The sequence below is a fragment of the Cornus florida genome, unplaced genomic scaffold (assembly GCF_030987335.1).
Source record: "Cornus florida cultivar Cherokee Brave unplaced genomic scaffold, ASM3098733v1 CherokeeBrave_3.0.0_Hap2_Chr03, whole genome shotgun sequence".
NCBI lineage: Eukaryota > Viridiplantae > Streptophyta > Magnoliopsida > Cornales > Cornaceae > Cornus > Cornus florida.
Window position 1 is genome coordinate 16,742,149 of NW_026775573.1, and position 17,845 is coordinate 16,759,993.

The 17,845-nt window shown below is 32.3% G+C and overlaps 2 protein-coding genes across 2 annotated transcripts; both read left to right on the plus strand.

Moving 5' to 3' along the window:
- The first annotated feature begins 5,266 nt into the window (after nucleotides 1–5,266).
- On the plus strand, nucleotides 5,267–6,298 carry LOC132301186 (disease resistance protein RUN1-like). The gene has a single exon (XM_059798461.1). It carries the CDS (start codon nucleotides 5,267–5,269, stop codon nucleotides 6,296–6,298), a length of 1,032 nt encoding a protein of 343 aa, XP_059654444.1.
- An 8,773-nt stretch (nucleotides 6,299–15,071) lies between these two features.
- Nucleotides 15,072–17,124, plus strand: LOC132301187 (probable disease resistance protein RPP1). The gene is made up of 3 exons (XM_059798463.1): nucleotides 15,072–15,266; nucleotides 15,349–16,032; nucleotides 16,480–17,124. The coding sequence occupies exons 1-3, from the start codon at nucleotides 15,072–15,074 to the stop codon at nucleotides 17,122–17,124; spliced, it is 1,524 nt and encodes a 507-aa protein (XP_059654446.1).
- The last annotated feature ends 721 nt before the right edge of the window (nucleotides 17,125–17,845 follow it).

Consider the following 17,845-nt stretch of genomic DNA (forward strand, 5'->3'; position numbering starts at 1 on the left):
AAATTTCTTTTGTTAGGGGGAAGAATGTAATACCCCTATATTTAAAAGGATTTAATTAATTAATTTAATTTGATTGAGTTAATTGTGTGTTTTATTTAATTATTTTGTTTTATTTAAATTATATTTTTAATTTAATTAAAGGATTTATTTAATTGCTTTTAGTTTGATTGAGTTAATTGGGTGTTTTATTTAATCGTCTTGTTTTATTTAATTATATTTTAAATTAAATTATATTTCGTATTTTACTTGTTGAATTGGTAGGATGTTTTGGTTTGTGGAATGTCATGATTTAGTTGTTTATTTAATTATGTGTGTGTTTATGCTCGTGTGATTTAATTGTTAATTATTTGTAATTAATAAATTTAATTTATTTAAATTAAGTAGATTGGGCTTAAGGAAGGTTGGACTGATGGATGTGATATGGGGTTTGGATGAAAGCTTGTTAGATTAATTAATTAATAAGTACCCATGATTATTAAGATATTTAAGTGATTATTTTTGTGTAATTACAAATTTTATTTAATTATCTTGTTACACAAAGTGAGCAATAGATCACCGCTCTATATCACACCACTGACAATGACCATTATATATAATCCTACGGCTATATTTCAAACTCACCATTCTCCTTTCCTAATCTAACAAGACTATTATTTAGTCTATTTAAAAGTTTCTAAACTAGTTTTCTCCCCATTTAAAAGTTTCCTAAATTAATATTAAAAATATATACATATCTATTATTAATCAATATTTCGTGGTTGATAAAAAAAAAAAATATTTTGTGAGTTTATAAATGTTGCTGGAAGATTAAAAAAAAGACAATAAAGGGCAAAATATATATATACATATATATATATGTGTGTATATATATATAAACTCAAAGTTATAAAAGAATCTCTCCTTGAATATTTTAGAGGTGAATGACTTTATCTCTCTGCTCACTCTTTTATTCATCGTGCATAAAATTAAAATTGGGTGTTGTACTTTTGAATACTAAAAGCACTATATATATCAATGTCTTTAAGTCATTGAATAATTTGAAACAAAAATTTTGTTATCTTTTTATATTCAATTAAAATTAAGAAATATTTGTTCTTATTGATACATCTTCATGGATTTTGTTATTTTTTTGTAATGTACACTGTCGCACCTCGGGTTTTTCGCCATCTCTAAGGATTAAGGTTAAATGTTTATGGGGAAAAGGAAGCTTAATGCGACGGAGTGGCTAGAGCCGATACTTATTATGAATAGGGCCTATTAATGTTTATTTAGAGTCGCCACCTAACATGGGATTAAGGTGTGTTGGGTTAACTAATGAATGTCTAAGGTGTAAGAAGAATATCTAACTATTTTGACACACAAGAGGTCTAATAAGGGTCCTAGATATATTTGACTACCATTTAACCTTCGTGAACCAAATTAGTGGATTTGGTGGTCTGCTCATGCATGATAAAGGTGTTAGGCACCCACCCACTGGCCACGCATCCTTAAAACACGGTTATCTTATTTTTCATGTTATATTTATGAGTTAAAATATAGAATTTTCTACAGATGCATGATTTAATATTACCATAAAAGTTAGACCTTACCAAAGTGATATGATCTATGCCTTAGTAGGCATACGTAAATTTAAAATATAACATGATATATAGGAATTAGGTCTAATCTAGTTCAATTAAGTCGAAACTTTAAAAATTACTAAATGGTGAAGAGAATGATTATCGAACATAAGAGTTTTATAAAATTAATTTAAAAGAGTGAACTTAAGAGTTCTAGACAACTTTGATTTTGAAGATATGACATATGAACCTAAAAAGTGAATTTGTACAAGTGTTTTCAAAAAGAGTTTTTGGAAGAGTGTACCTTTTAGCCCAAAGGTAACGTTGAACAAGATTTATTGAAAAGTTCGAATTGAAAATAGTGAACTTAAAGAGTTCTTAAAAAGCTTATTAATTTTGTAAAGAAAGTTGACTTAGAGTTCTCTAAAAGTTAGAATTTAAATTTTAATAGAGACTTTGTATTTGAAAAATATGATTTTCAAGTTCGAAAGATTGAATTTGAATTTTAAAAGAGACTTGAAAAATAATTTATATTTTTGGAAGAATGTTTTGGAAAAGACCTTGAATTATGGCTTTAAAATATTTTAATTTAAAAGGTGATCTTGAATAAAACTATAGAAAATATGTTAAGAAACATACTTTTAGAAAATTTTGATTTTAGCAAATACAACTTTTAGAAAAGTTTTATTTTAGGCAATATGACTTTTAGGAAATTTTTTTTTTGAAAATTGATCTTTTAATTAGGAAAGTTCTACTTTAGGAAAGTTTTATTTTTAAGAAATGTGACTTTTAGAAAAGTTTTATTTTAGGAAATTTTAGTTTTAGGAAAATTCTATTTTAGGAAAGTTTTATTTTAAGAAATAGGAGTTTTAAAGAACTTGTGCTTTAAGAAAATTTATTTTTAGCAGGTGTAATTTTTAGAAAATTTATATTTTAAGAAAATATTGTTTTAAAAACTTTTAATTTCTAAAAGATATAGACTTTTATGACCAGGCAGTTCTTGCAACTTGGCCTTTTTATTTTTATTTTTATTTTATTTTTTTATGGGATTACCTGACTAATTCTTCTAATCATTTAGAAGAGGATTGACCTATTAGACATAAATATAAAAGAGTTAATTTTCTAGCTTACTATAGAACAAAATCCTAAAATTTGAGAGATTTATAATTCATGTTTGAATTGAAAAATAGAATTTTAGTTGTTTTTACGTAAACATGATAATTTTATTTATCTTTGATTTTTAATGACCTTAGTTAACCTAAAATATATTAATTTTAGATATTCGAAAAGAGTTTAATGATTAAGGAATTTTATGGGTATTATTTAATCAAATATATTAATTTGAGGAAAAACTTTAAAAACCAAAATATATTAATTTGATGAAAAAAATTTTAAAACCAAATATTTAATAAATTTTTTTTAAAAAACAAAGATTTTGAATGATTATTAGGAAACCTTGATTTAGACAACATAATAGTTAAAGATTATAAATATAAAAAAATAAAAGTGAATATTTGTGCGATACAAATATCATGACCTTGAAACGTTTAGAACTACCCACGTATTAAGAGTCATGGAGCATGGTTTACAAGATATGACTATCATGTCCAATAACTCAATAAGGTGTAATGAAACCATCATGCTCAATAAAAAAAAGAAAAGAAAAGAATATTTGTGTAAAAAGTAAAATAAGAATTACTTTTATTTTTATTTGGATGAATGCACACACCACAATAATATTGAGTTTGCATAAAATTAACCTATTTGGAAACTACGCTTTGAAGGGTAGGTTGAAGGGAATACTTTCATTCTTTGGTCCATCCCGGATATAGGTCCATGGGAGTCACGGTGTACACTATATCTTCAAGGGTATCATGTCAGAAGGAGTAGAAGACAGATAGATTACAGTACTTACTTTTGAGGAAGGCTTATGAATATGGAGGAGTTGTGAATGAAAGTGAGTGATTGGATAGACTCGTTTTTAGGGTTTTCTCTTCCTTTTCTCACAGCCTTGTGTATTTATAGAGTTCCTTCCTTGGACAGCAAGAAACAATTTTTATGATTCCATTCGCACTTTAGAAGTGCGAACACTGACCTACGAATCACTTTGTTGGTTCACCGCATGAATCACACAATAGATAATAAATATAGATAATATATATAGACATTATATCTATGATTTGGGCATTAGTCCACATCAAGAAGCTACTGTGAACTGTGTCAAGTATATATACATATAGATTATTATATTTATTATTATATTCATTTTTTAATTTGAAATTTGAGACTTGCCCAATTTTCAAGTCAAATCAAATTAATCCAACCATGTTAGGTGTGCAAAATATTGATTTTGCCCTTTTCTTGATTGAGTTCCACTATTTCAGGAGTTGTTTAGGAACTTAATTCTAGGTATAACCAAAAGTTCTTGGACATTTCCGACCTAATGGTAATGTTCATTTTCTGATCTGGCCGTCGAATTGTTTTGTTTTCTTAATTTTCCGAAATTAGTGTTATTAGTGTGGTCAGATTACAATCTTCAATTGATTTTTTTTGTCGAAATGCCCTTACAAATGAATAGGGGCAAAATGAGGTGTCTACGCACTACATATGATTTGGCAGAAAAAAAAAAAAAAAAAAAAAAAAAAGAACAACCTGTCTTCTACTTGGGATTTGCCTTGCCTAGAAACTAGAATTACTGAAAATTGTAACATGATCGTACCTTAATTGAGTAGGAAATAGAAAATTGTAAGACTGGTCACCAGAAATCCTAGAAAGGAGAATATAAATGTTTGACACAATTCATCTAAAATCATTATACATTTTTTTTTTTTTTTTTTGTCAACAGAAATCCTCAAAAGGAGAATATAAATGTTTGACATAATTCATCTAAAATCATTATACCTTCTTTATTTATTTATTTATTTTTTATTATTATTTTTTTTGTGTGCATTGATTTCTTGCTCTACGGTGGTAAGAGATCACCACTCTATATGATATATATATATAAACACACACATTGAAAAATTTTATGTGCCATTTTTTCACTGTATTTCGTAATCTATATTAATTCAAACCTGCAAATGTTAATTTAAAACAAACAATTTAGCAGCAGTCAACATATATAGAAATTTTTCCTGTGCACCTAACGTTAATCTCATCTCCTAATTCATACCAATATAAACCTGCAAATGTAAGAACTTTCCTATACACATAACAATAGTTCTTGATGCATATGTAATTATTATCCAAAAAAAAAAAAATTGGTACACATTTATTGAAATACATTTAGATGGCTGCCTCAATAAATGGTACACTAGCAACCATGGTAATTAAATGATTGTTCTTGAGTAATAGATATTTTGGGCGTGAATAATAGTTCGCATATGTAATTATTTCGCTTAATTTAATTAAAGTGATAAATGAACTTTAAAGATAGAATATTATGTTATTTGAGGCTCTTTAACTCTGTGTAAGTGTAGTTTACGGAAATCTAAAACATGATCACTTTCTACTAGTTATTTTGTTCTTTCACCTCTTTGTATGTAAAATTGCTTAGTTTAATTTTTTTCCCCTCCTAAACAATAAAAATTGGGCAGGTGCGAGTCAGGATTTATTAATTCTATTGTTGGAGACGCGGCTGATAACTAAACCCTACGGGTTTAAGTGTTGCAGAGTACCAAGTTGGAATAGAGTATCGTGTTGAACAAATGAGTGAGTTTCTAAAGTTGGGGTCCAATAGCGATGATGTTTGGATTGTTGCCATATGGGGGATTGGTGGAATAGGCAAGACTACAATTGCTAAAGCAATGTATAATCGCGTACATCGTATTCATCAGTTTCAAAGCAGTAGCTTTCTTAATGATGTTGGACGAACTTCTAGGGATACCAATGGTGTTGTTAAATTACAAAAACAGCTTCTTTCGGATCTCCTAAAGGATGGAAATGAGAAAATAAGATGCAAGGATCATAGAATTGAGGTGATTAAAAAGCGAGCATGGCATCGAAGGGTTCTTCTTGTTCTCGATGACGTGGATAATGTGCGCCAATTGAGGGCATTAGCCATAAATCGTGATTTGTTACGTGGTGGAAGTAGAATCATAGTAACAAGTAGAGATTTGTCTTCATTAAGTTCCCTTCGATTGGATAAGGTGAGTGAGGTGTATGAGCTTGATGTGTTGAATGAGCAGGAATCTCTCAAACTCTTCAGTTGGCATGCCTTTAGGAGTAATCGTCTTGAAAAAGATTATGAGTACCTCTCTCAGAAAGTAGTGAGTTCTGCCAAGGGGCTTCCTTTAGTTCTTGAAATTTTAGGTTCTTTTTTGTCGGACAAAACTGAACCTGAATGGAAAGGTAAATTGGAGAAGTTGGAAAAGATTCCTGATCATGACGTTCAACAAAAACTTGCATTGAGCTTCAATGCACTTGATGATAAACAAAAGGGTTTATTCTTAGATATTGCATGTTTTTTTGTTGGAATGGACCAACATTTGCCAATCAAAATTCTAAAAGGCTGTGATTTCTATCTGGAATCTGATATTGGGGTTCTATCTCGTCGTTGTCTTGTAAGTATTGATGGGCATAACCAGCTGAAGATGCATGATCTAATTCAAGATATGGCTAGAGAGATCGTCCGTCAAGAATGTCCTGAAGAGCCGGGTGAACGTAGTAGATTGTGGTTTCATGAAGACATTCTCGATGTATTGAGAAATAACACAGTAAGAACCCAACACCTTAATTGATTACATATATTGTCACTTTGAAAATGCCTCCACACACAACACATCATGAAAATCACACAATCTAGGATGCAAACCTATTTTCAACACAATGTCACATATATATATATACACAAGTATTTATATTCTTTATCTACAACTTTTTACTATCATCAGGGGACAAAAGCAGTTCAAGGCTTAGTCCTAAACTTGCCGGAACTACGATTCAATTGGAATCTGTTGGGATTTATATGCCCTGGCATAGCAAATTCCTATCTGGATTATAGTGACATATGTTCCTGACATATCTGAAATATTTATGATTTATATAATTGGTGAATTCAATGTATTATGTTTCGATTCACTATGAAATTGATAGTGTCCATATAATTACAAGAAATATTTATATATATGTATGTGATGACAATCAATGCATGATATATAAATAGTAATTATAAATTGTTCATAGTCGGTAATTATGGATGGACTCATAATTAATTAAGACTTGAACTGGATCCGCGTTAGGTTGAGATATATTGCGAGAGCCGTCGTATGCAATTACTCCCTATCACCGTCATGGCATTTGACTCTTAAGCATGAGAAAAGTATAGACTCTTTTATTAATTAATAATTACTTTGATTTGTTCGGCGGATTCTTCGGGATCCTTAGACCGACACTTTGGGTAGTTATGTAATTAATAGTTAGAGGGTTATATTTTCAATATTTGCATCATTGCTACTTGTATTTATTTTGTATTGATTATGGTTGATCACAAAGTAAATTCGAAGGCCTTCGTGTGTTTTTAGACAAAATGATTTATTATATATTTATTTATTTAAATTATTATTTTTGTCAAAACAAATGTTTTATTGTGATCGAGCCAGAAATAATCAAAGGTACCAAAATAAATATATTAATTAAGTAGTCGGATTGATGGCTATATTTATCCGATAACTAATTATGCATAGAGGGGTCAAAGTGCAATATTGACTTAGAGGTTATCTATTATTTAATTGGAGTTCAATTAATTTCTTTTAGTGGAGTAGAAATTAATTTATGAATTAATTGAATTGGGTCCATGGACCGGGCCAATTATTAATTCATTGTAGCCAATAAAATAATAGGCCCAATGGATTCTCACTCATAGCCCAACTTGATATTGGAATCATATTAGATTTGAGACATATGAATTAGAGATGGAGAAGGATTTGTTGTTTCCTTTTCTTTATTTTTATGTTGCATATAAATATACATGGTTTATGTATATTTTAGGGGGTGATTTTTATGAGAAGGAAAAAGGAATAAATTTTCTCTCTCTAGAAAATTAGGGTTTATGTTCTCATCTAATAGAGGCTCCCACAAGCCTAGTTTTCCAAGGTCATTCATGGAGGCTTATGAGTGATTCCTAAAGGCAAAACAATTACCAAGAAGATGGAGATCCATGAAAAAGGTGTCTAGCAAAAGGGATCTACAATAAGTGAGAACATTCACTTTAGAGGAGAGATCTAAGGTTTACTCAAACCTTGATGTAAGTATTCAATCTTTTAATTGAATGATACATCATGTTTTATTTTTGCATAAAACTTGTCTCTATGTGATGAATCAAGATCTATGAATTTAAATCTCTCGAAAAGTTTTTAAAACTAGCACGTTTCCCAACAGTGGTATCAGAGCATGGTTTGATTCATTACTAGAGATCATGATTTTATCAAAAATCATCATTCATGGATCCAAAATTATATTCATATATATTTTTATTGATGTATGTTGATGTATGAATTAATATATTGATACATGATAATGTATGTATAATTGTGAATGGATAATGATGTGTGTTTGGGCCATGGATGAAGCTTATAGGTTAATTGAATGTAATTTTATCTTTGGATGAATGTAATTAAGGCTTTGATTTAGCCGTTTGAAAGTTCAATGATGTAATTTAATTTTTCCATTGTATATCAAATTGTAAATTTATTTAAAGCCATGTAATCTTCATCAAAGGATGCTATGAAGCTTCAAGAAGGTCCAAAAGGGTTAAATTAGGCTTCAGAAATTTTCTGGGATTTTTTAGCAATTTTCTGGAATTTTTCTGGAATTTTTTAAGGCCTAATTTAATTTCTGGAAATTTTTATTAATTTTTCTGGATTTTTCGGCGTTTTTCCGGTGGCCGGAGCATCACCGGCGGCGAGAAGAGACGTCGGAGGAGGCTAGAATCAAGTGCAGGTCTATGGTGGTGAGCCTGGCGCGTGAAAAGCACGCGCCAGGAGCTGGAGGCGTAGATGACATGCTGGCGCGTGGGTCTCACGCGCCAGCCAAATCCACCTTCCCTCCACGCGCGTGCTGGCGCGTGGAGGTGCGTCCCACGCGCCCCACGCGCGTGCCAGCGCATGGGGGCGCGTGTCTTCACCTACAGCATGCCCCACGCGCGTGTGAGCGCGTGTGGGGCCCTCCAGGCGCGTTCCAAGTGGTGTTTTGCTTCTCCCGGTGCGAACCAGCCTGATGTGGGTGTTTGCAAACCGATGGATGATCTTCCCGCAATACTTAGAGTAGTTAAATGTTAAAAGCTGATTCCATTGACCATTTTATTTGCTTTGTCTGTTATTTATTTATTTATGCGATGTATGAAATGCATGGAATATATAATTGTTAATTAATTATTATTCATGCATTGTATCCATGATATTTATTTAAATGGCTTGATTTACATTAATTAAATTATGAAAATTAATTGGATTAGATTACTAATTAATTTGCGGGCACTTATTGGGAAACGAAAAATTATTTTTGTAAATTATTTTTCAAGTGTGCTTCAAATTAAATATTAGTGAATCATTTAAAGTCCAAATATTTTCTAAATTTAATGGGATTAAAATCAAGACGTTTTGCATGCATTATATCATGTAAATGAATAAAATGAAAACCCTAATTATGAATGATTAAAAATTGAGTGGGAGCGGGGATTTTTTACATTGCCCCATGGCCTTTGTTATTAACACCATTGTAATTAGATCTTTAAAAATATGGCCCCACGCATGATTTGAAGAGTCTTAATATTACAAGAATGGTTAACTCATGAAAATAATAATATTAAATGTTCATTGTAATTAGATCTTTAAAAATAAGGCCCTACGCATGATTTAAAGAGTCTAGATTATAATGACAAGATATTTAATGTTTTATTTTTCATTAGAGCATTAATAACGTTATACACTCAATCTAAAATCAATAGTGTTAGCTCCCCAACGGAGTGGTCTATACTAGGTGATTTTAGAAAGGCTAAACATAATCGGGAATCATTTCATATAGATAGACAAGGAATTGTCTTAAGAGATATGGAAATGATGGGATTTGCCCGCCAATAGCAATAATGAACTTCGCCAACCGAATAAGTTATTGGCGTATTGGTTATTCGATTTTTCATGCAGTGGTTAAGGGACCCACATACTATTTTAATGGAAGTGCTCGCCTAATAGTAAATGAATCTCAACAATAGTAATAATGAACTCCTCCAACAGGATAAGTTATTGACATATTGATTGGTTGATTTATTATGCTACAGAGTTGAGGGACCCGCATTAATTAAAAGGGATTGTTCACCAATAATGATAATGATCTCTTGTTCGATTGAGATTTATTGTATTATGTGGTTAACAAGCTCATTTTAATTTTAAATATGCATGACATTATTAATAATTCACCTTGCATATTGTATGAATGCATTTATATTCAAATTAATTATGTCTAATCCAGTTTATCTGCTTGCTTACATATTCAATGTAACTGGATCTCATTAATATTGACTGAGAAAGGAGCTTAGATATTTTATTCACAACGTGGTGGTATAAATGTATTTACTACTCCTAAAACCTAATCCTTTTACTTTAAGATACCCAAGAGAACATTAATGCTTTGAATAAGTGAAATAAGACAAATGAGATGAATTGGTGCAATATTCTAGAGTTTACCTCGAATACGCTCCAAAGCTAACATTTACATTATTTTATTTTCTTCAAGCATCATGTTAAATGTCAATAAGATGTTTTGGTGAGATTAGATAGAGAGTATGCTAAAGTACTATATCAGACTTGAATAGCATCAAGATAGCCTAAGGAACTCCAGTATGAAATCGAATTTTGGAAAATGATTGTTTATTATTTAAAATTAGCTGGAGATCAATAGGGCTGACTTGGGTGCTAAGTTTCAAGTTGACATGATTATTGCCTTGTTACCAAACTTGTTCGACTCTGTTAGAGTGAACTAAATAAGGAATCAGTTTAAGTTCACACTCGCTGATATTCTTATAGAATTGGTAACAGATGAAGGGATAATCAAGAGTTTGGGCGTTCCTATCAATCTAACCTAGTCTATACCATCTTCTTCTAGGCCCAAGTGGACAGGCAAAGCAAAGAAGAAGGATGATAATAGTACTAGACTAGCACAGAACATGGGTATTCAAAAAGGTTAAAGGGAATAAGGCAGTGTATGTTGAGGGCGAATAAAACTGTTTCTTTTGTCGTTAACTAAGACACTAAAGGACAAACTGTCTAAGCAATGACGTGGCATAGGAAAATATATATTTAATCATTGAGCCATGTTATGTGGTTGTATCTATTGATTCCTGATGGATAGATTCTGGAGCCACTAAACATGTTTGCAATTTATTGTAAGGATTTCAGGAATCCAGAAGCCTTGATGATATGGAAATATATTTATCTTTTGACCTGATGCCAAGGTTGTAGTTAAGTCAGTGGGAGTATTACATCTGAAATTAGAGAGTATGAGGATATTAGTATTAGAGAATCATCTTTATGCACAGTGGTTAGACGCTATCTAATTTTTGTTTCACTTGTGGTTTATAAAAACTAGATTGTTATTTTGTAAAACTAGTTTTATAAAATTGAATAGATATGCGATTGCTTCTGGTGCATTGAAAGATGGTTAATATACTATAATCACAAGCTCTTAAGATTTGCAGGATGTAGAAACTAATGTTGCATCTTCTAGATTGAATGTTAAGAGAAAATTTGTTATTCCTGACTCATTGTATTTTTGGTGTCTATTTTTGGGTTATAATCAATCAAAATGAGATTTAAAGATTGGTTAAAGAAGGTTTATTACCTAGTGAGGCAGAGGAGCCTAAACCAAACTTGTGAATCTTGTTTTGAAGGATAGATAACTCTAAGGGCTTAATCAGCCAAATAAAATAGACATAAAGAACAATTGGAGTCGGTACACACGTACACGTGTAGTCTTATGAACATCCAATCAAGATTACTCACGTTTTGGATAAATTTACCTGTTGCGACACAAGTCTTATACTTTTGGTATATTCCGAAAGGGTCAAGACTGATGTGGAGCACAGATTAGGTAAACTTATCAAGACACTTCGATCTGATCGAGTATTTGAGTATTTCTTGGGATAGTGCAAAGACTATATGGTCAATGAGGGTGTTGTGTACCAGTTTTCTGCAATTGACGCTAAATTAATTTAGGTGTCAAATAGGAATAACAGAGTTCCACTTAACATGGTTAGATCTATGATCAGCTATGCTACATTATCTCTTTCATTTAAGAGTTTAGCGTTAATAACATCGATGCGCATTATGAACTGCATTCCATCTTAGTCTGTCTCAAGGATACCGTTGAGCTGTGTTTTTGACTAAATCTTAGTTTGAATCACATGCACATATGGGGTAGTCTTGCACATGTGCGCTTGATATGGACAAGTAAGTTGGAAACAGATCATATGCATGATAGATTTGATAGCTACTCTAAAATGTCACTAGGACTGATTATTTTATGATCTCAATGATAAAAGTTGATTGTTTACACTCACTGTTTATCTATAGGAGAATCATATTATGAATCACATACCTAGTAGCATAGTGTTAGAGAATATGGTAAGAGTACCAGATGTACCACAAGTGAACACACTTATTATAGAGATTGAGAATAATATATGAATTCCCTATTGATGCGTTAGCATCATCTACAACACAGATTCTTGCATCGGTACATTGATGTAGTGGGAGGATTATCATCCAATTCGACAGAATCATGTTTTTAGGTGAGACCATTATGGACATCCCTGTTAAACATGAGTTGGACCCAGTAAGCTACACGGAAGCGTGAACCGATATGGATACAGATCGTTTTGGCGAGTTACTATGAAATCAGAGTTGGAATCTATGTATTCTAATAAATTCTGGGATCTTGTAAAACTTTCTAGTAGGGTGATTCCTATGGAAGGTAAGTTAATCTACAAATAGATACCAGAAGATTTCTTAGTGAATAAATCATGAGTATACAAGGGAATGTCATTATTTTTCCAATTCTATATATATTGATGACATCCTACTCATTTAGAATGATGTGGAAGTTTTGTCATTAATAAAGAGGTAGTTGTTCAATTACTTTTAAATGAAGGATTTTCAGGATGTAAGCTAGATTCCTAGGATCAAGCTTTTGCAAGATCAGGTTAAAAGGAAAATATGCTTATCTTAATAATCCTACATTGATAAAGTTTTGACCAGGTTTGGTATGCATAACTCAAAGAATGAGTTCTTGCTTTATTGATATCGATGGCTCTCTCTAGTAAGTAGTTTTTCAAGACTATCAAAGGAGATTGAGCAAATGAGACTGGAACAATATGTTTCGGCATATGAGAGTCTCATATATGCCATGGTCTATACCAAACAGGACATCCGCTACATAGTAGGGATAGTCAGTAGAGATCAGTCCAATACTGGACTTGACAACTGGTCTGTTGTGAAAAATATCATTAAGTACCTAAGGAGAATCAATGATATCATACTCATTTATGGATGTAAATGATATGGTCCTAGTCAGGTATGCTAGTTCTGATTTTCAATCAGAAGTAGATACTATGAGGTTCATGACTTAGTGTATGTTCACTTAATGGAAGGGAGATCAGTTGGTAGATTGTTAAGCAGATTTCAACTGCTGACTCAAACCTGTAGGTGGAATATATTGCAGCCTTAAAGGCGGCAAAGGAAGCCTATTAGTTTGATCTCACTGATTTAGAGGTTGTGGAGTATACTAGCCTGCCTATTGAGCTATGTTGTGACAATAGTGCAGAAGTAGTCCAAACCAATGACCCAAGGTTCCATAGAGGAACAAGATACACTGAGAGGAAGTATCATGTTCTATATGATATTGTCCGGCAAGAAAATGCACTTGTAGTTAGAACATTGCATTGGAACACAACTTTGTTGATCCATTATCAAAGGTGTCATTGATCAATAATTTTGATCATCATCTGGATAACATTGGAGTTAGGTGCAATTTGAATTGGCTATGAGGGCAAGTGGGAGCTGTTGGGATTTATATGCCCTGACATAGCAAATTCCTATCTGGATTATAGTGACATATGTTCCTGACATATCTGAAATATTTATGATTTATATAATTGGTGAATTCAATGTATTATGTTTCGATTCACTATGAAATTGATAGTGTCCATGTAATTACAAGAAATATTTATATATATGTATGTGATGACAATCAATGCATGATATATAAATAGTAATTATAAATTGTTCATAGTCAATAATTATGGATGGACTCATAATTAATTAAGACTTGAACTGGATCCGCGTTAGGTTGAGATATATTGCGAGAGCCGTCGTATGCAATTACTCCCTATCACCGTCATGGCATTTGACTCTTAAGCATGAGAAAAGTATAGACTCTTTTAATAATTAATAATTACTTTGATTTGTTCGGCGGATTCTTCGGGATCCTTAGACCGACACTTTGGGTAGTTATGTAATTAATAGTTAGAGGGTTATATTTTCAATATTTGCATCATTGCTACTTGTATTTATTTTGTATTGATTATGTTTGATCACAAAGTAAATTCGAAGGCCTTCGTGTGTTTTTAGACAAAATGATTTATTATATATTTATTTATTTAAATTATTATTTTTGTCAAAACAAATGTTTTATTGTGATCGAGCCAGAAATAATCAAAGGCACCAAAATAAATATATTAATTAAGTAGTCGGATTGATGGCTATATTTATCCGATAACTAATTATGCATAGAGGGGTCAAAGTGCAATATTGACTTAGAGGTTATCTATTATTTAATTGGAGTTCAATTAATTTCTTTTAGTGGAGTAGAAATTAATTTATGAATTAATTGAATTGGGTCCATGGACCGGGCCAATTATTAATTCATTGTAGCCAATAAAATAATAGGCCCAATGGATTCTCACTCATAGCCCAACTTGATATTGGAATCATATTAGATTTGAGACATATGAATTAGAGATGGAGAAGGATTTGTTGTTTCCTTTTCTTTATTTTTATGTTGCCTATAAATATACATGGTTTATGTATATTTTAGGGGGTGATTTTTATGAGAAGGAAAAAGGAATAAATTTTCTCTCTCTAGAAAATTAGGGTTTATGTTCTCATCTAATGGAGGCTCCCACAAGCCTAGTTTTCCAAGGTCATTCATGGAGGCTTATGAGTGATTCCTAAAGGCAAAACAATTACCAAGAAGATGGAGATCCATGAAAAAGGTGTCTAGCAAAAGGGATCTACAATAAGTGAGAACATTCACTTTAGCGGAGAGATCTAAGGTTTACTCAAACATTGATGTAAGTATTCAATCTTTTAATTGAATGATACATCATGTTTTATTTTTGCATAAAACTTGTCTCTATGTGATGAATCAAGATCTATGAATTTAAATCCCTCGAAAAGTTTTTAAAACTAGCACGTTTCCCAACAGAATCGTCTACAACTAAATTGGAATGCATTTATAAAGATGGAGAGGCTGAGACTGCTTCAACTCGATTTTGTCCATTTAAGTGGAAGTTACCAATCTCTCTCTGGTATACTTGTATGGCTATCTTGGAAAGGGTTCTCTTTGAAATGTGTACCACCAACCTTAATTATGGATAATTTGGTTGCCATTGACTTGAGCTATAGCAAGCTCAAACAAGTTTGGAGAGGAACTAAGGTACATTATATTACTGTTTTCATCTCCTTTAAACTTAATTTATAGAACGATGGAAATTTATTTTCTCTATTGTTCCTGACAGGTTTTGGGCAAATTAAAATACCTTTATCTCAGTTATTCATGTTTCTTGATCAAAACTCCGGACTTCATGGGGTTCACCAGTCTTGAGAAATTGTTGCTTAATGGTTGTACAAAGCTGGTAGAGGTTCACCAATCAATTGGACGTTTGGAAAATCTTCTTGTCTTGGATTTGAATAACTGCCAGAATCTTGAGAAGATTCCCCTTACCATTTTCATGTTGAAGTCTGTCATTGAAGTCAATCTGTCGGGCTGCTCCAAATTACAGTGGCCAACATACTTTCAAAGATGGCCACTTGAATCAAGCTTCTCGTCGTTACAATTATCAAGTAGCCTCAGGAAAATAGTTATGAACGACTGCAATATAACACATGTGCCCATCGAAATTGGTAGATTGATGTCCTTGGAATATTTGAATCTTAGCAGAAACAAATTTTCCAACCTACCAGCTACCATCTCTACCCTTCCGCTACTGAAGGTCCTCCAGTTAGACGATTGTGGTCGGCTTGAATCTATTGGGGACCTTGCAGTAAATTTATTGCGATTGCGTGTACACTGCTGCGCATTGCAAAGCATATCAATGGAATCAGAAGCTGGAGAAGCAGAATTCATGACTTGTTACCATTGTCCCATATTAGTCAACAACAATTTGGCATATAATTTTAGAAGAAATATACTCCGTCATCCGGTACGCTACTCTCACTCTCTCTCTATATGTATGTAGTATATGGTCCCAGGACAATTACGGCACAAAAATGAATGTGTGTCAACTTATGTCGTTTTCAATCAGTTTTTTAATTTATTATTTATGTATTGCTTTATAATTGGTCGGGATTAATAGTCCTAGCACCATGTAATAATTTTTAATACTAAAAATCAATTAAGTTAGAGCTTGTGGACAGTGAGGTTAGTTGAATATTTTTTAAAATTTTTAAAAATATCCCCTATACTTTTAAAAAGTTTCAATTTTGTATGTATAATTCTTTAAGATATTAAAATTCCCCTTTCTTATTATTTTTTATTACATTGTGCCTCCTAAACATAATTTCTGGCTTCGTCCCAGCTCGTAGGTACAATGTAGGAGAAATTATTGAATAGTTCAGGACCATTCTAGTAATAATTTCTTCCAATGTAGGGACTGCGAGAAATAGGTCAGTATAGTATTGTTGTTCCCGGGAGTGAGATTCCGAGGTGGTGCAACTACCAGAGTGATGGAAATGTTATAAGTTTTCGGGTGCCTCAGCTCGCGGGTCGGATATTACAAGGCTATATTCTCTGTGTTGCTTTTTCTGGCAGCTGGAAAGAATATCTTGGCTCCCAAAAACACACTCGCTCGTTTAACATTGTATGTGAGTTTTTAAATAAAACCATGATGTTTACATATCAATTTGAAGCACAAATAGTTGGTTTTGATCATTTAAGAATTGAAGATCATCCGAGAGTTGAAGATCAGATGTGGCTCACCTACGTACCAAACCAGTTACATTATCTATGGCGTTGCTTGCATAATTATATGTTGTACAGTGGAGATGAAATGGAGATAACAGTAAGAGACCAATGTAATGGCTGGTCGGTGAACAAGTGTGGGGTTTGTCTGGTTTACAAGGACGATGAGAAGGATCCCAATTATGATGCCGCCTCACTTCACCCAATCACTATTGCTTCAGAGTTCCCTCCAGTTGATGAAAATGAGCTTGTGATAAAGTCGACAACTTATGGAATTCTCTGTGAGGCTCATATTTTTAACCATCCATGGTATACTAGGATTGTAAAGGATTAATTTCACAAAACCTCCCCCTGTACTATAGATTGTTCATATCACTCGTGTAATATTACATTCCTCTGTTTTGTTCAATTCCAGATATCCTATATATCCTCCATGGTGAGTGGCTTCCATTTGCTGTTTTGTCATGAATGACTCATCAATGTGAAATCTTGAACAAATGTCCTAAATTACGATGAAGCCCCATTATAAGAAATAAATAAAATAATTATTATTCATGATTAATTGAAGGATTCCCAATTTGGTTGCTGAAATGTCAAAACCGACACACTGACGTATATATAAGAGAAATATTTAAGCTTTCAACTTTCCAGTTCATATGTTGAATAATTTGATTGCCACTAATGTTATGGAATTTTCTACCAGACCGATCAAAGGTTTATTAATTTATTTTTTATTTTTGGAAGTGGGAAACCATCTCAATTACTGGCCTTTTGGACTTATGGATGTAAGGTACACATCGGATGTACGTATGCAATCACCTGCAAACCACACGTATTAATTAAATCCAGGTATTTTTGTATTCTGTGATAATTGAATTCAGGACGTCCAAGTTTACAACTCTCACCAGAAGATTATACATGCAAGCATATATGAGCCTAAACCAACAAAACCTAAAAATTATGTTCGAGCTTAGCTCTCTTGTTTAATAAACCAACAAAACCTAAAAATTATGTTCGAGCTTAGCTCTCTTGTTTAATAAACGAACTCGACCCGA

Excerpts from the sequence above, each read along its gene's own strand:
- LOC132301186 (XM_059798461.1), top strand. The coding sequence starts at position 5,267 with ATGAGTGAGTTTCTAAAGTTGGGGTCCAATAGCGATGATGTTTGGATT.
- LOC132301187 (XM_059798463.1), top strand. The coding sequence starts at position 15,072 with ATGGAGAGGCTGAGACTGCTTCAACTCGATTTTGTCCATTTAAGTGGA. Across the intron at positions 15,267-15,348 it reads AAGTTTGGAGAGGAACTAAG|GTTTTGGGCAAATTAAAATA; the intron begins GTACATTATATT and ends TGTTCCTGACAG. Across the intron at positions 16,033-16,479 it reads GAAATATACTCCGTCATCCG|GGACTGCGAGAAATAGGTCA; the intron begins GTACGCTACTCT and ends CTTCCAATGTAG.